The sequence below is a fragment of the Podarcis pityusensis genome (genome assembly GCF_964106645.2).
Source record: "Podarcis pityusensis genome assembly, chromosome: 10".
Taxonomy (NCBI): Eukaryota; Metazoa; Chordata; class Lepidosauria; order Squamata; family Lacertidae; genus Podarcis; species Podarcis pityusensis.
Window position 1 is genome coordinate 32,697,934 of NC_138035.1, and position 19,188 is coordinate 32,717,121.

Genomic DNA, 19,188 nt, shown 5'->3' on the forward strand with positions numbered 1-19,188 from the left:
AGCAGTATATAGGTTTTATATGCGACAAGAAATATTAACAAATGGCCTTAAACCGAAAGGTTTGATAGAGAAGGACAAGAATCAAGCGAAGAACAAAGGGAACTGTGTAAAAATTTCTTCCAGCCCTTGGCAGTTCCCTTTTTGAACAGTTTATTACTGCTTTCATTGTTGTATTCCCATTTATTTTTATTTTTTGCATTTGTTTAACCACCGGGAAAGGCAGAAGAGGAATGTTATACTGGGCAAATGTTCAAACACAATGTTCTGGTTAATTATTGCAGCAGTTTGTCTTGTCCTTTGACTTGGCCTTTCTTGGCGAGGGGAAAAGAATGAGATATTTTATTTACCACCCCGCCAACTTTCCCTTCGATACATCTCCATGCAGAACGGTAGTGGAGTCCTCAGGTTTCCGGTGGATGCTGACCATTCTGGGATGTGCGATGTGATGAAGACGTGAGCTACAAACAAGAGTCGTGCATCGAATTGTGGAGCGACATGCATGCCGGTTTCACCACGCATGCTGGCCGAGTTCTGTCAGGATGCAGAAAACAGAGGGCCACAGCAAATGGGCAAGTTCTGTTAGGAGCCGCAGACGATCCCTCAGCACCGGTGGCCAAGCTTCCTTCCTAATTCCCTTGCTCTCTCACAGAACCTAGCAGTGACAGCCAAGAGGAGGGGGTTGCTCTGCCAAGTCAACACTGGGTGCTCCAGCTTGACAAGGCAGGCCGCACCTCACAGGCTGCTTGAATATTTCGAAGGGAGGGGAGATTGAGGAGGAGGTCTGCTCTAGACAGTGACTTCCGTCTTGCTGTTGGTGGAGAAGGGCCGCTGCTGCTGGGCATAGTGGGTGGGCGTCTGGCTGAAGACCTCTGGGAGCTTCTCGATGCTGAACTGGCGTTTGGTGGTGTAGGCCTGCCGTCGAAGGTCGGGGTGGTTAGGATCCCACCCTGGTTTGAAGGCCGGGCTGCCTGCCAGTGTGTGGGCACTGGCTTTCATCACTTTGGCCTTCTGTCCTGGTGTAGCCAAGCCAATCAGAGCACAGCCGTCCTGGAAGGGAGAAACGTCTTTCTGGTGTAGCGTCAAGGGAGGGAAGGACAGCGTGGCTGATGGCGGCATGTCCACCACAGGAAACCGCTTGTAGAATTCCTCAGGAGCACTTTCTGGAAGGGAATATATGGAACAGAGCAGAAAACGAAGGGCAAAACGTTCTTAAGGTTGTGATGGCTCTCCTGACAGCTCTTTAACCATCCTGCTTGTGAGTATCACTAGAGGGTTAGGGATGTTAAATGTTAACTAATTCCATCTGTACATAAGCAGGAGAAGGTTAATGTCAGGTCTGCCGCAGTCTTGGTTTGTGTGTCAGGCTAAGCCAAACCACACATTAATCCAGGATTGTTCAGGTTCTCAGAGTCATTCTGCTGTGCTCAGCTAAGCCATGGTTTGGCTTGGCAAGTTGTCTGAACCCAGGTTTGTGGTTTAGCTCTCCTGAACAAGCCACAAGCTGTGAACCATAGGACAAACCTTGGTTACAAATTGTGGTTAGTCTAGAGATGGCTGAACCGTGAGCCCAGATTCAAAGGATCTGACAACCCATGGCATAGCACATCAGCAGAATGAACAAGGAGGAGCGAAGCAGTCACAACCTCCTCTCCTAGAGCTCAGAGGTTTGGGCAAAGCGATGGTTGGCTTAACATGACAGGCAAGCCAAGCCATGATCAACAAAAGGGTAGATTTCAACAATTTAGATAAGAATGATACAAAGTCTAATATATAATTACATCAAAGAGCAAACATGCAGGTATTTTGATATTGGCAGGAAAAGCCATCATTGTTTTGAACACCTTTGAGTACAGCTAGATCGACTTTGACTTTCTGCATAGGCCTTTATTTTAAATAACTTTGTTTGTGGTTACCACAACAACGAGGCCTTCTTGAATAGGTTAAAAGCTGAAGAAATGGCTGGGAGTGATTTGAGGTGCTCACCCCTTCTCTATGTCATAGGGTGGTCCATGGAGGCTCTCCAGCTGTTGCCTGTTGGTAGAATCCATCCCCATGCCTTAATCCAGCCTTTGCCAACCTGGTGTCCCCTGAATGTTTTGAACCACAGCTCCCATCCACCCCTAGCATTACACAGCTATGCTGACTGAAGCTGCTGTAGACCAAAACACCTGGAGGGCACCATGCCGTCAAAGGCTGTCTTAAGGCCTTAAAAACTCTTCCAAAGTGTGAGGAATAATAATTGCATAAAGGGGTGATTAATATTTGTTAAAGGGCAACTAATCCACGTTAAATTATTTTTGTCATCAGCTCTTAGTCATCTGCTCTGTATTCAACACCCCCACTGTAGTTGGGCCATGAGACTCACTCTGTTTGCCCTCAGCTCATGACTTATTCATCTCTCCAAAACAGCTCCCTTTTCTGTCTTAGCTCATGTTTTTCTTCCCCTGCAATCACTTTCCTTTCTTTCCCACCTCATTCAATCTTCCTCTGGCATTAGTGAAATCCAGCATTTACTACTAGCGATGGGCGAATCTGTGAATTTTGGTTTCTCTCAGTTTCTCATGTTTCACTTCTCCACATTTTCACATCAGTTTGTATATATATATATATATATATATATATATATATATATATAAAACAACAGCCACCAGTCCTCATTAATATGCATCAGCATTTACATATGAACTGCTAACATGCACGTTTTTGTATGCAATTTTGCCTAAACACATTTTTCATAACACAATTTCCCATAATATAATGCATAATTTTATCCACTAATATATGCTTTTTATGCACATGTCCCCCTAGTATATGAACTTTCGTCACATTGCATGGCTGGAAAACTGCACTGCAAAATTTGGAAAAGCATGAGTTTCAAAAGGTGGCAGCATTCCAGTTCATGTGCTGTTTTGGAAAGTGGAATGAGGTTTATCTTTAAATGCAACCTGAATCCAGTTTCTCCCCATTCTCCAGCTACTACCCAGCAAAATGGAAGGCCAGCAACATGGTGGGGAAAACTTGGTCCAGCCCAATGGTCCCACTTCCTTGTGGACCTTACAACCTCCCCCCCCCCCCGCTTCATACATGTCAGAGGCCATCTCACCTCTGCACAGAAGGCTACATTCTGTCAGAGATTCCTAGGCACACCCCATGCAAACATCTCTCCATCAAGGCAAGCAAGAGACATTGCAACAGTTCAAGAACACATTGCAGCTGGGCAAAAACACCAGGGCATGGTCTGGACTATGGCCAGATGGAAATGCTTGACCCATGTTTTGGCTCCCAGGCCTGAGGTTCCCCACCCCTAGTCAACAAAGACACAATGATGATGTCACCCCCCACACAGCAATGGGCAGATAGGCATGAGTACATGGAGATATAGCATACCACACTGGGGCAACCAGCTCTCACAGCCTTCCTCCAGCAAATGCCAGCCTTACTTTGCCCAGCAGGAGACACAGTGCCGCAATACCTACCTACAGCCTTGAGAGTTGCATACTTGGCATAGTCGGGCGCTTGGTGTGGCAGCGTGCTTGCCATTTGCAGCCGGTTGTTGTGTGAATGCGACAGCCCAATCTGTGAGACGCTGGAGGGGTTAACCACAGCGTTGTTCAAGTGGTTCTTGTCTGGAAGCAGAAGGAGGTGGCAAGGTAAGGCTTCAGCACAATCCGCTCAGTGTCCTAGGCCCTCCCAAGTGCGAGTAGAATTGCAAATTCTGTTTCCCAAGAAAGTGGACCTTGTGACAGGCAGAGAGATAGTGAGGCACAGCGGACAGACATCTGGAGGTAACAGCAGTTGATGGAGAAGGACAAACACCTACAACCCACCTCCAATGCCAGGTCACCACCTAGAAATTGCATCGCAGGAGGTTGGAGTAGATGACCCTTAGGGTCCCTTCAAACTCTACAGTTCTATGATTGCCTAGAGGTAACAGATGAATTCTTTTTAAAACACCTCAAATATGTGACAAGAAAAGATGTAAACCCTAGTGGCTGGATGAAGTTGTCTGACTATGTTTGTGTGAATGAATTGGCATTAGTAGCTATATGGCAAGGGATGTTGAAGGCAAAGCTCTATTAGGAAGAGAAACAGAATTTGTTGCTCTCTCCGCCTCTTTCTTTCTTCGGCTGGGTTTCTACCTTTACCATTCTTCTGACAGGCAGAAATTCAGCAGGTGGGGAAGATGTGAGTCATTGGATTTAATGTGCATCGCTAACTTAGATCCATAAATTTCATTGGGTCTACTCTATGAGTATGACCAGCATTGGAAACAACCCATTGTAATGGATTGCTTTGTGGTCATTTCATTCTGCACCAGGTAAAGTATTTTTTAGCCCCCCCCCCCCGACTTGTCCCAAAGGTGGCAACCTAGGCTAGGGACTTCCCTGGAAACCTAGTGGGGAAGCAAGATCTGTTGGAAGGGATAATGCTGTGAACCCCTCCATCTTATGCTTAGGTTGTATACATGTGTAAATAAAACTATATATGCTAAAGACGCCACAGTCTCCATTGACCTTCAATCCAAGGAAACTGAACCCTGGTGAGCACAGGAACCCTTGAAGCCTCTTGCTGCTCAGAGATTGGGATGAGCGCAACAGTAATACAGCAAACAGCCTTTGGAACACAGGAGGAGGCTTTCCATAGCCTATTGATTTGCTTGTGTTCTGTAATTCTTTTCTCACCTCACCACCTGCTGCCGGTTAATCTTGTGACAGCGAAACCTTTCGGGTAGAGTTTGTGCCTTTTGCAAAGCATGTCGGGGATACTGGATCCCAGCCTTAATTAAGGATTTGGGGGCCTGGCAGTATCAGGCGATGGCGATTATGATGACGATCTGAATGGCTGCCAATGTGGTTATCGCTCAGATTTCATTCTTCAGGGCCTCAAGCGAGTGACACTCGTCAGTTCTCACTTCAGTTAACCAATGTTCAAAGGTGATAGGGAAGGAGGCAGGGAGAGGAGGGAGGAAATCTGTATTTAAACTGGGACAAGTGTCATGGGCAAACAAGAGAGGAGGAGACAGAGCGCTCTCTTGGCCCCAGGCAGAACTGAGTCACAACACAAAGAGAAGCAGCAGCAAACCATCCCCCTCCATCAGCTGGATGTAAATCGGAGCAGAGATAGCCCCTTGCCTGCCAGCCCCCCCCCCCCTGCAAGAATTAGCAAGGAAGAGATTGTATGTGTAAAATGTTTGGGGGAAGTGTGCATGTGGGGGAATCCTGCCCTCATCTTGTCACTGGTGCGCTCAGATGGTTTTCACCCTGGCGACTGCTCACCTTGCAAAATGTGGGGGCTGACATTGCCAGAGGTCACACATCCCCTCCCATGATGACCAGCTGCATTTCTCCACAGGGGTACCCCCCCCGACCACCCCCCCACTCAAGAGCAGCAGAGGCTGAAAAGATACAGGAAAAGGATTACTGCCAATTGTTCCCTTTACAAAATGCTCATGAGCAGTTAAGTCAGAAAGCTATCTGTTCCAATATTAGTATTCTTATTCTTATTATTTAACAATATTTCTATGCTGGCCAGTAACTATCATCTATCCCAACCAGTGAAGTCAGTGAAGGTCCTGTGTGAGTGTCTGGAGGCGGTTGGAGGATGGATGGCGGGTAACAGATTGAGGTTGAATTCTGACAAGACAGAAGTACTGTTTTGGGGGGACAGGGGGTGGGCGGATTTGGGGACTCCCTGGTCCTGAATGGGGCAGCTGTGCCCCTGAAGGACCAGGTGTGCAGCCTGGGAGTCATTTTGGACTCACAGCTGTCCATGGAGGCGCAGGTCAATTCTGTGTCCAGGGCAGCTGTCTATCAGCTCCATCTGGTACGCAGGCTGAGACCCTATCTGCCTGCGGACTGCCTCGCCAGAGTGGTGCATGCTCTAGTTATCTCCCGCTTGGACTACTGCAATGCACTCTACGTGGGGCTACCTTTGAAGGTGACATGGAAACTGCAATTAATCCAGAATGCGGCAGCTAGACTGGTGACTGGGAGTGGCCGCCAAGACCATAGAACACCAGTCCTGAAAGACCTGCATTGGCTCCCAGTGCATTTCCGAGCACAATTCAAAGTTTTGGTGCTGGCCTTTGAAGCCCTAAATGGCCTCGGCCCTGTAGACCTGAAGGAACATCTCCTCCCCCACCGCTCTGCCCAGACACTGAGGTCCTCCGAGGATCTTCTGTTGGTTCCCTCACTGTGAGAAGCGAGATTACAGGGAGTCAGGAAGAGGGCCTTCTCGGTAGTGGTGCCTGCCCTGTGGAACACCTTCCCATCAGATGTCAAGGAAATAAGCAACTATCTGACTTTTGGAAGACATCTGAAGGCAGCCATGTTTGATGTTTTAGTATGTTCTGATATATGCTGTGAGCCGCCCAGAGTGGCTGGGGAAACCCAGCCAGATCGGTGGGGTATAAAAAATAAAACTATCGTTGTCATCATCATCATCCCTCCCTGCTCAGGGTTCCTATGTGCTTCTAAAAATAAGTAGAACAGGTAGAAGTCCAACAGGTACAGCTTCTCCCCCACCCCACCCATGGAGGCAGCGTAGCAGGAACGCTTCATGTTTCTGCCTCTTACACATATGCTCTGCTGGAAACATTTAATGGGGCAGCAGTACTGGATTACTGTTTGTATACATTTGCATACATTATGTAGGCATTTATGGGCTTGGTAAGTTTGTTGTACAGTTGATATTGATGTGGATGCATGGATTGGATTTGTGTGTGTGTGTCCCCCCCTTAGGTGCCTTGGGCTGCCTTTGGGGAGGAAAGGTAGGTTATAAATATGGAATGGCATGCAACAGTCAACAAAAAGAGAGGGAGAATATATTTTCTTCCTTTACTGATACCAAGTAGTGCTTAGACTAAAGGTTTTCTGAGGGCAGCTTGGCATATTGAGGGTTGAGGATAGGCATTATATAGGTCATGCAAGGACGTGAGGTGGGGGAGCTGTCCCTGCTCCACACAGACCACGAGTGATGAGGCTTCAGGAGTGCTTCCACATGGCAACCCTCCTGCATAACCTTGAAGGGTGCTCCTGTGCCTTTAAGAGCCAGGCAGAAGAAAAGTGTCCCGCAGGTGCAGCATTGTTCATTTTTGGGACTCTAGGTTTCTATCCCTGCCATGCTGAAAGGGAAGAAGCCTTAGGTGTTTCCTTGCACATCCGGGGTGTAGAAGTCCTCTTTTGGGTTGTTTCACCCAGGTGATGCCCCCCTCCAACCAAGCTGGTTGTGTGAATTGTCACCAAACCCTCTAGGATAGGGATGAGCAACCTGTGAACCTGGGATATTCTGTATACAAAGAAAGTTTTCTCCTACACAGGCTGCATACAATACCACACATTTAAAGCACATGCCTTCCCCCAAAGAATCTTGGGAACTGTAGTTTACCCCCCACTGTAAACTGTTTACAGCGCCCTTAACAATTTGCAGTTCCTAGATTTTTGGCTGGGAGAAGGAGAAAGGCCTTGCTGTGTTTTAAGCTGTTAATATGCACACAGCCGAGGACTTTGTGATTATCTTACCTGTGCTATTCCTGGGAGATCGAGAAAACCCATCGCTAATCTGGACCTGCACGCTGCCAATATGGCTCTCTGGCAAGATGTCAGATGGTCCATGTCCTCCTGGCTGTTTCAGGAGATCCGTGAGCGTCCTAGAAAAGGTATGGAGGGAAATTAAGCAGCGCCATCATAAGTAAAGATCCTGAGCTGTTTTACTGTGAGTATAATTCTGACACTTTTGTCACGCGTCATTTCGGTTCACCCATTGCTTACCCTTTGCACCTGCTTGCCTTTCCAGACACTCACAGCAAGGTATGTGCCCTTGCTGTTCATTTGTTGCAAAAGCCTCCCTGCTCAGAATGGAACAGGCTTCTGTTTGACGGATGCCTCCTTTTCTCAGCACTTAAAACTGCAAGGGGAAACAGCTTTGTTCTTTCATCTGCTGATAGAGCTCAGTTTTTCTTGAATGGGGCTGAACAATTTTCATGGTTATATAGTCTGCGAGTTGTGTCACGAACACCAGTGTTGGGGACCAGCTCCAGTGTCCCCAACGTCATTTTTAAAAAATCTCAGTTGGACTTGCAGCTTTACTGAACCTGATAAGGGGCTTTGGTCTATCACTAACAAGAAACCAAACCGACAACAAGAATTTATTCACGTTCTATAAGGGGGAAAAAAGAGGGCAAAGAGAATATCTTATAATTTGTTTTTGAATTGGAATTTTGGGGGCTGTCCACCAAAATGTACAATGTGGATGTGTTTTGGTTGTCTGGGTCATGCTTCTTGTCAGCTGCCCTTCATTTAATTTCATTTCATATTTGTAAAAACATCTATCCCACTTTTTAGGTAAAAACCCATTGAAACACAACTGAAACTCAAAATCAACAATAGATACATAACTATTAGCAATGGAGAAACAATTAAGCCATATTATAAGTGGGCTACTGTGTGGGCAACTGTGTTGGCATCTGGGCTGCTGCCAACATGGCAATGTTGCTATTATTTCCATTTTTCTGGACTTCCAGGGTATTTCTTCTTTATGTATTCATTTCCCATATAACTGACCTATGGGGAATTTATCTGTTGTTCTCCATTGCACAACATATAATCTTTCCTTATGAGAACTGATCCAGAGCTTGCCAGGCTCTTTGTGGACATATCCTCTGGGTGTAGATTAAAAACTTGCCTTGCACCAAGGCAGGCGACTGGCCCATCTGTTTCAGAATGGGACACTGTGACTGGCATCAACTCTCCTCCAGCCTCACTACTTTAATTGGGGATATCAGTGACTGGGCCTGAGGCCTTAGCTGCCAAGGGTGGCAAGCCTTTTTTCCACTTGGGGGCCGCATTTCCTCCTGGATAGTCTTACAGGAGCCATGCAGCAATGGTGGGCAGAGTGAGAGTAGGAGGGGACAAAGCTGGTGAGCTTTTAGGGCTAAATTGCAAAAAAAGTAAAAATGACGTTTCCGAGGTATTTCTATGTGAAGTCAGCCAAAACGGCACTGCCGACATGGGCTGCCATATGTCCGAATTTCCCCGGACATTTTTACCGATTTCCAAATGGACACTGCTGCTGGCTGCAGTGGTCCAGATATGTCCAGGAGATCCCGGACGTATTGCAACCCTAGGCCGAGAGGAAAAAAGTAGGTGGGTCCAAATGTGGACAGAGAAAGAGGTATAATTCTTTGTATCCAGGTAAGCAAGAGGCATTATGACAGTTCAACATACCCTCCAACATGTTGAGTCCATGTCTTACTGGTCATGCTCCCGTGTGAGTTACATGACCCTTGTAAGATCATGAAGCCCAAAATGGCTGCTGTGCTCTCGCGGGGAAAAACAGGATGTCCTGTTTTTTCAGGGACATTTGTGGGGGATGGTTCAAGGGCACACTCCAGATGGACAGGCGCACTTGTGGAAGGGTGCACAACAAGACAGGAGGAGAGGGCCATGGCCTGGAGAGAGGGGATATGGCAGGGGCAGGGAGTGTAGCGTATAAGAGTCATGAGGGCTAGTGAGAGAGGCCTAGAGGCTACAACTCTGGTTCTCCAGAAGTTTGGACCCCAGGCCTGAGGTTCCCGAACGCAGCTTGTTATACATGCAAAAGCACATCTGCTTTCTTAACAGGAAAATATAATCAGCTGCAAAGAACCCCACAAAAACCTCCCCAGAAAAATTATGGCAACTTGCATGATAACTTTTAAAATAATAATAAGACAAAAGCCCTAGAAAATAGCCCAAACCCAGCAGTTCTTGCATTCTCATACCTTTTCACAATTGCTTTTATAACTTCAGCATGAACTGCCAAATTACTTCACGTAAGGAACATCTATAATTTGTGTCACATTTGCATTTGAAACACTAGGAGCCTTTCCTGCAATTCCCAGGGGCTCCTGGGACGAGGCATGTGCACTTACGATAGTGCGGCTCCAGAGTCCGTTATACCAAATGGTTCTTTCTTCATGCAAATTGACACAGAAGCAAACTGGGTGGCAGGAGACTCCTGGCGGGAGATTCTTAAGTGAAGTTCGCAACTGCATGTATTTTTCTTGACACAGATTACTGTGAAATGTGAAGCTAGAGCAATCAAGGACTCGTTTACCTGCCATTTCAAACAAAATGATGGTTAATGGATAACCTTTCTGTGGTATTCTTTGGTTCTGGCTGAAGAATAGTTTTCATTTTCATGCTAGGTCTCAATGTGTGATATGATTTCCTAAAAAAGCCATGAGCTCTTGCTACCAAGTTCCACTGAGCCTTTGCTTAAAACATACTTTCCTTATGTGCCTTGATGGGCTAAAGCATATGCTGAGAAGAGAATCTCAGGAGGACTACGGGTTTTCCATTCTGGAATTAAAGGATGCTTACAGATTTCCCACCCCGATTTACACACATAATACAGGTTGAATATAGGTGGAAATTCACTGCACGAACACCTCAGCAGATACTGATTCCCTACCCCAAGATGCTTCTAGGGCTTGATTTTTGCTCTCTGACCTGCAGGCTGAGTTGTGTCTGAGTTCCCTCCCAGTGACTTTCTTTACACAGACCACATTAGCACATTCTTAGCTGGAGAAAGGGAAGGGTAAGCATACCCTCTTCCCGGAAGGCTCTCCACTTCCAGAAGTGTTTATATTTTCATGTTTTAATGAGATTGTGTCACTGTCCATTTTAATTATAGAAGTTTATATTTTAATGCTTGTGTAATTGGTTTTTATACTTGTAAATAGTTTCGAAGTCTATTCTGGCATTAAGTAGGAGATATATATATATATATATGAGAGAAACGTTCTTCATCCTGTTTAAGCAATTGGCCCCTCCTCCCAACGGTGCTGACAGGTTAACTGGGGTTTGGCGGGAACCCCCAATGACTAGCACAGGGAGGCGGGCAGCCCAACCAGCTGGTGAGCCCCACATGGCCCAAGGTGCTGTGTGCGGTCCCGCAAAGGGCGCCCACAAAGGAAGGTGTGAGCGATCTATATCTATATCTATATCTATATCTATATCTATCTATATGAGAAAAGTTCTTCATCACATTGACAGAGCCATCAAGATAATGTCTAGGAGTCCTACTGGTACAACAAGAACTTTCAGACCCTACTGTTACAATGAAGAACTACAGATTTGCACATTGACACTCTTGTTTTTATAAGGAATATTTTCCTGTTAAAAGCAGCTCAAGCAACTGCCTCCCCCCAGTTGTCTTTTGCCTGTTGATAAAGATTTTTGCTTGTTAAGGTAGTTTTACAAAAACAAACTTCCGTTCACTTTTCTGGTTGCTTTTCAAAGGATATTTAATGCTATGTTTTTTATTTGTTATTTCTTTCATTGCATTCGTTGCATTTCAGTCCACTTATTGCACTGTGATTTTAAATTATTGTAAGCCACCCTTAGTGGCACACGTGCATTAGGAGGATGTGATTAGGGTTGCCACATTTCAAAAAGTGGAAATCCAGACACAAAAGTTGTTGAACTCTTTTTGGCAAAATCACAAAAAATGCCGACATGGGTTGCCATACCTACAGATTTTCCTGGACATTTTGCAGTATTCCAGGTATGTCTGGGAAACTCCAGATGTATGCCAACCCTAGACATGATAGAAATATTGATACCAACTGACCTCCTAAAATGAAACAGAAGCTTTCCTAAAACTCAGTTGATGCCAGCTTATTACCCGCAAGTAGGCACTCCAGCCAACATCAGCAAAGGCTCGTCATCGTGGACAGATTAAGCTCCTCGTTAGGAGCTCTGGAAAAAACCATAAACGAGCCAGTGAGTACCGGCGAAGGGCCAAACGCTTTCAAGCATCTCTTCAAGGGGAGGCTGGTGTGAGCATTCGGGTGCTGGCTTACAAGCCCGGGAAAGCAAGCCAGGACGTGTACAGCTCAATGCTTGTACAGGGCCCCGCAGAGAAAATGCAGCCTGGCAGTCGCAGTCACGGGACTGAAGCCCAGGAGCAAAGGCGAAAGAAGGGACCCATGATGTTAGTCAAGAAGGATTATACTTAAGGGAACCTGAAGAGCCAGAGGGAGCCCACCCCCCACAGCCTGCAACCCTGCTGCTACGTTTCAGGGCAAGCCAGCGTTTTCGCACCAGTGTTGCCAATGCTCAGTAAATTTTAAAGTCAAGGAAAGAGAGAGAGAGAAAGAAAAAGAAACTCCTCTCTCTGTGTGTGTGTGTGTCCATAGGCCTATTTTTCAATTGTACGGTGCGGATCAGAGGGTTGGCGGTTCGAATCCCCTCGACTCCCATTGTGAGCTCCCATTGCTCGGTCCCTGCTCCTGCCAACCTAGCAGTTCGAAAGCACGTCAAAGTGCAAGTAGATAAATAGGTACCGCTCTGGCGGGAAGGTAAATGGTATTTCCGTGCGCTGCCCTGGTTCGCCAGAAGCGACTTAGTCATGCTGGCCACATGACCCTATACGCCGGCTCCCTTGGTCAATAAAGCGAGATGAGCGCCGCAACCCCAGAGTCGGTCACGACTGGACCTAATGGTCAGGGGTCCCTTTATCTTTACCTTTTTACCTTGGGTTACAGGTTACAGACTCCGCTAACCCAGAAATAGTACCTTGGGTTAAGAACTTTGCTTCAGGATGAGAACAGAAATCGTGCTCCGGCGGCACGGTGGCAGTGGGAGGCCCCATTAGCTAAAGTGGTACCTCAGGTTAAGAACTGTTTCAGGTTAAGAACGGACCTCCAGAACGAATTAAGTTCTTAACCCAAGGTACCACTGTCCATGCAAGCAAAAGGGCCAACTAAAGCTTACTCTTCACAGTGTGTGTGTGTGTGTGTGTGTGCGCGCGTGTTTGTGTCTGTAATATAAACTCTGCTTCCCTCGCTTCCCTCCTTCCCTTGCCATACTAGGAGGTGCTGGAGATGAGTTCTGGCGAGTTCTGGCTGAAAAAAAGCCCTCTGCTCTAGTCTCAGTGATTTGTGCCACAAGGTTCTTGCCTCCCCTTTCTGACCTGTCAGGAGTAGAGGGGGCTTCTCCTTTCACATGCAAGGAGGGAGGAAGAGGAAGGAGACAGGAAGTGGGTTTTAGAGGGCAAGTGGAGGGCATGCAGACAAGGGCACCTGCCTTTGCTGTGCCGTCTGTTGAAAAGAAAACTACTTGGTTTCAGTGAGGGGTTCACTCACCTCCTACACCTCAGCTGAGAGCTGATCTATATGTGCTACATGGAATGAAGGTGACATAGAAATATGCAGTTGAGAGACTGAGAGGGCATATTTTGAAAGCTTCCCATTCATACTCTTTCCTCCCCTACAGCATGTGGTAAATAAGCGTATCTGATACTGGGCACTGCCCTCTTTTAGATATATTGGTTTACCACACCACACACAAGGGCTGCTGACAAAAAGTGGAGGAGTATTCAAAGTATTTATTTTCCCCTCCATATACTGCCTTTCTGCCAATGCAGTTAAGGTGGCTTGCTGTTTACACACACAAAAAAAGCACTCCAACACATCTGCTTGTCCCACTGCTTCCCCCCAGGAAAACTTGCTGAATTGGAGCAAACATCAACTGTGTTTCCGCAGACTGACATTTGCTCTAATTCACTGGTAAATTCAGTGTCCCGGTAAAAGCAGCGAAGCAAGCAGAAAACCCCTCGGACCCCCGCTTTCTAGACACAGGACAAGCAAAGTGTGGACGAGCCCTAGGAGTCGGGATGCAAAAGGAGAACTGGAAGGAAAAAAGCGCAATTCTATGTACCAGTTGCATAATCAATAATTATCACACACACACTGGCATTCTGAAGAGCATATCTGCTTCATTTTGCTCATTGGGTTAGATCAGCTCTGGAGGGGAGTTTGGCCTCCATGCTGGATTTCTGTGCAGAGTGATGAGCTGCAATCCCAGCTAGTCCAGACCATGTAGATTTAGAGCCCAACATGTGTCCGAGCAGCTTAGATGTATCACTGGAAAGAATGACAGAAACTGGGCGAGGATAAATAGGGTCCACAGTGTGGCTTTGCAAGGGAAAAGACCAGTCAATAAGTAACAGCAGGGGACGGCATTCTCCTGAGCAGGAATCTTCTGACTTCATGTTTAGAGGTGAAGCTGGTCATAGGCTGCCGAGGAATCCTTGCCGAAGGAGTGGAGGGGCTGTTGGTAGGGAAGGGTACCATGAAGGGCACAATCAGGGCTGCAGCAACCTAGTACACAACCCATATTGGGGTTTCTCACACAATGGCATTTGGATTGTTGACTTTGATAGTATGTTGAATGCAGGGCCGGGGTAGGAGTGGGGTGCGGAGGACGAGAGAGGGTGGAAAAAAACCACAGCACCAAATTCCGAGGTGTCAGTCAACATCTTTTCAGAACCATCTTAATTTGTTAAGGCACCAGCCCTACCACAAGGCTGAATAATTTTACATTTCAAAATCCTTATACATCACTGCTTTTCTAGCCCTGAGCTAATAATACTTAGCTAATCAGTGTCTACTAAAACAAGTGTCACAAAATTCTTGTTTGCCCCACCAACATTTACACTCTGTCCCAGTTTTAACTGCCAAGACTACTTGCAACACGTTCGTCTGGTCACACCGAACAAACTACTTTTGGGATGTGAGCCAGTGAGAAAGAGAAGCAATGTTTGGGGTTCCCATGACAGAATGATGGAGGGAGAGGGAGAGGGAGAGGGAGAGGGAGAGGGAGAGGGAGAGGGAGAGGGAGAGGGCTGCTGCTTCCAGGCTGTTGTTACTTTGCAGGTGGTATTCAATCACCAAGCAGCAAATTCAGGGACTCAGCTAGATTGGTAAAGAAAAAGCGTTTTACATGCGATATAACACTGTGGCACTAGATGGTGCTGTGGAGTCCCATCTTTCTCTACTGGATTTCCCTGTATGAGTTTACAATGCGTTTAACTGAATTGCTTCTTTGACATGTCTCGATCCAGCCAAGGTTGCACAATGAACGTTGGATTTGGCACTCTTGCACAACGAAACCTGTTTTAGGTTTTAAAAAACCCCACAGATTTTTGTGGTCAGGAAAGCAATGGGGAAGTGCACCAGACAGTATGTGATAACTGAAGTCATATAACCTTCCCACAAGCAAATCAGGATGAATGCTCAATAAACAGGCTGTCTGCAAGTGACCATAAAGTAAGGGTGAGATGGAAAGAGGTGTAAAGAAAACATGCAGAAAAATTCCGGATTGACAGTTATTTCTGCATTGCAGGGAATTGTACTAGATTACCCATTGGGTGCCTTCCAACTCTACAATTCTATTATTCTGACACCAGATGCTTCCACATTGCAGTTTATTGCTGGTGTTGCTCTTGTCTGCAAGTTTTTCATAGCATTCACACAACAAAGTCCTCATCAAAATGACACCACATATTATTTCCCTATTGAACACAGACTTGCTGTTTCTGTGGGTTTTTCTAAACTTGCTGAATTTCGTGCACAAATAAGAAATTTGGATGAAATGGGGCGGGGGGGGGATATGGCAAGGATGATCTCATGCGGATGCCACACAAAACATGCATGTGTGAACAGCCCTGAGTCCTCCACAAACTGCTGTGTGCAAGTGCCCACTGTCTGTACAGCTGAACGATGCCATGAGTGATTAGCAAGGCCAGCCCTATCATTAGCCAGAGTGAGGCAGCCACTTCTGGCAGAACGTTTTGGCTGACATGAAAAGGCAACAAATTGTCAGTTATTTAATTATTCCATCTTTACCACAGGAAATGCACTAGTGAGACTTTCTCCCTCAAGTTGCCAAAATAACCTCGCTGGCCTTTGGAGGGGTGTGTGCAGTTCTGGATTTGTTCCTGGTGTTTAGTGCACCTTTGTTTCTGTTTGTAGAAGGGCAACTGCTTCCTCCCCTCTGGCTTGAGCCAGCACCACAGTCGGAAGGAATAAGTTCGGCGGCAGCCGGGGATGGAAGGAGCTGTCAGTTTTGGTTCTCCCCATTTCTCATTTCTCTACATTTCTCATTTCCGCAATCTTAAATTCAGTTCTCCGCACTTTGCAGCGATTTGCGGGTTTGTTACCTCATCAAAATTCATCAACATTTCAGGGCAAATGTCTCCTAATAAACACACATTCATATGCAGTTTAGACTAATACAAGTGCGATCTGCTTGTAGACTTCATGTGGATTCTTTAGGGCAGGCGTGAGCAAATGACCCTGCAGATATTGCTGGACTACAGCTCCCCAGACCAAACAGGGGCTAAAATGGGAGCTGTGTGCCCCACAACATCTTGAGTCCCACAGGTCCCTAGTCCTGCTTTAGCACAACCATTTCCTCCGCTCCTGATCAGATCACCAAACTGACCTGCTTCCCTATGTATTTACCAAATTATACCTTTTAAAGGCTAAATTCTTTTCTCTGGGGAAAGACAATTGCTTTCTGCATCTTTACAGCACCAAGCTTGATGGGTTGCTTTCTCCTACCTCAGCTCTATGGGGCTTTAAATACTGTATTTATGGTGTCTCCTTATGCGGTACCTTGTTTCCCAACCTGTGGCCCTCCCAACAGGCTGGGAACCTCTTCTTAGGAGAGCCAGCTCTTCTCTAATAGACATCACTCCACCAGCCAATCAGGCCTGTTCCCTGGGGCAACTGTATGTTCAACTTACATGCAAGCAAGACATTAGGACAGATAAAAGGAGACAAGATGAAAATTAGCTCTCATTAGTGAGCTGGGGGAAGGGCACTTCGTGCTCCCTGGCAGGTTCCTTTCTCAAGCGTAGCACTGTTATCTTCATTCCCACTGTGGGTGATAAGAGTACAGCGGTACCTCGGGTTACAGACACTTCAGGTTACAGACACTTCATGTTACAGACTCCGCTAACCCAGAAATATTACCTCGGGTTAAGAACTTTGCTTCAGGATGAGAACAGAAATCACATGGTGGCGGTGCAGCAGCAGCAAGGGGGGCCCATTAGCTAAAGTGGTACCTCAGGTTAAGAACAGTTTCAGGTTAAGAACAGACCTCCAGAATGAATTAAGTTCTTAACCCGAGGTACCACTGTACATTCATTTTAAGCATGCAAGTACCTGCTATGGGTAGTGCCTCCACAGAAATGTGTTAAGGATCAAAATGCTAGTCAATCACATAGAATATTAACATTCAACGTGTTTCATAGAAGTGTAGAGTTTTGGAAGGGACCACAAGGGTTATCTCAATCCAACCCCCTGCAGTGCAGGGATCTTTTTGCCCAACGTGGGGCTTGAACCCGCCACCTTGAGATTAAGAGTCTCGTGCTCTGCCAACTAAGCTATCTCAATGCAAGTAAGTTCCACTGAAATTAGACGCACTTGCTTCCAACTCCAAGTAAATACATGCAGAATCAGGATTTTTTTCAGTGCACACACAAAAAACCCGACAAAAACACAAGCAGACTTCTACCCTTTCATCCTTCCTCCAGTCCAAGACATTTGCACTGATATATCTGCCCGAAATCCACTATCAGAATCTCTGCAGTGATAGTATTTTGTCCGCATAACAAATTCAAACCAATATAACTGTCAGGGGTTATTCTAAACTGCTTCCATGGGGAAGCTGTCATCTCCTGCACACACACACACACACACACACACACACACACACACACACACACCAGAACCGCCACTGCCCATAATTCACAACTACAATAGGTAGGCAACTCTGGCCAGAATATGTTTTCCAACACTTCTCCTACTCCTTCCACAAACTCTGTAGATTCAGCTCCAGTTTGGCCTATGCTTGTTTTACCTCACAGCTCTTCCTTGCCTGCCTGTGAGAAGCCTGAGAGGCCCAGGACATCAGAGAACCTGGAGGGAGCAGTGGGTTGCATCGGATGAGGCCATGGACCAAAATAGGGAGATGGATCTGGTTCCCCATCTCTATTCTTCATGGTCTTCATAATCAGTACTCAAAAGCTGCTATTCCTCACCCAGCCCAAACCACAAATGTGCTGTCACCCACTGTTCAAATATATCACAGTCCACTTCATAGCCCCTGCCATATTTTTGGGAACAGGTTATTATCCGTGCCACCTTCTGCTGCTGGGGCTCTTGGCATGCAGTATGAGACCATCTGGCTCAATCCTGGCTGCATTACAGCTTCTCTGTCCTTATGAGCCACCCCCCACTTCTGCCTCTCAGCACCAGAATCCAGCACATTTCCAGGTGAGGGCACAATGTCTGCTCCCTGACACGAGCCTGTTTTAAAAGCCTTCTTTCCTCCATATCTGAAGGAGGAATCTTAACAAAGCACAAAGCAACCCATTTGTTAATATTCAGTGGTTAATTTCTAAAATGAGACCTGTGGGGAACCTTTGGCCCTCCAGGTGTTGCTCCTGTCAGCCCCACAAGCCTGGTCAATGGCAAGGGATGATGGGAGTTGTAGTTCAGCAACATCTGGAGGGCCAGAGGTTGTCCACACCCAGTCACTGGAGGAGGAAGAGGCATGCGGGGGGAGTGCACCACCTACAGCAGCGCAATTCCGGCGGGGTGCCATTGCGGCTGCCCCCCAGCCTGCGCTGGGCGCCATGCCCTTACGGGCGGCACACCACACCCCCAGGATGCATGCCAGCCCCGCCCCCACCTGCTCTCCCCCCCCCCCGGTGCCGGAGCATGAAGCTCCGCCATTGCACCTGGTTCAGGAGGTCTAAATTTAGAAGAGTGTGCTTCAGTTATTTGGTGCTGGTAAACCTATGCCCATGCTCACTGGCATTCCAAAATGGCACTTTTTTGTCGTTGACATAAAATCAAAATATAGACTTCTTGGGCAGGATGTACATTTTGCGAGCCAACATTTCTGCACTGAGCCTTAAGTGTAAATTGAGATCTCAGTTAATTGATAAACTTCCTAATGAAGTGCCGCTTCTAGTCTTAACACCAGAAATTGCATGAACAGCACCAGAGAAGTGTTACATGTCCATTGGGGCCAATTCACACAACCTGTTTCCACAGCATATGGTCCTTTTTGCAATTACTGTAATCAACGGGTTATTTTAAAATGCTTTCCCAGAGCCAGGACTTTGCCTGCCTCTTTTTAAGAAAATAAATAGAAATCCCTTTGTTCACATTTTCTTCACTTCCTCCTCTTGCTTTTTGTGCCCCTGTCTGATACCACCAAAAAATCCCTTCCTTCCCATTTAATTATTTCTAATAGCCCCTGATTGTACTCTTATCAAACAAAGAAATTTTTTTACAAGTCTTCTTGGTCTATATTTCCTACATACATTAGTTATTGCAATGGCCCA

General features: G+C 46.5%; 1 protein-coding gene across 1 annotated transcript in view; it reads right to left on the minus strand.

Moving 5' to 3' along the window:
- SHISA8 (shisa family member 8) overlaps window positions 1-19,188 on the minus strand; it is a 28,375-nt gene continuing 9,187 nt past the window's right edge. Inside the window, exons 2-4 of the mRNA XM_080971919.1 lie at window positions 7,521-7,648; window positions 3,477-3,626; window positions 1-1,160 (exon numbers count right to left, since the gene is read on the minus strand). Of these exons, the coding sequence (XP_080828045.1) occupies window positions 787-1,160; window positions 3,477-3,626; window positions 7,521-7,648 (652 nt within the window). The 3' untranslated portion in view covers window positions 1-786. The remainder of the gene's footprint in view (window positions 1,161-3,476; window positions 3,627-7,520; window positions 7,649-19,188) is intronic.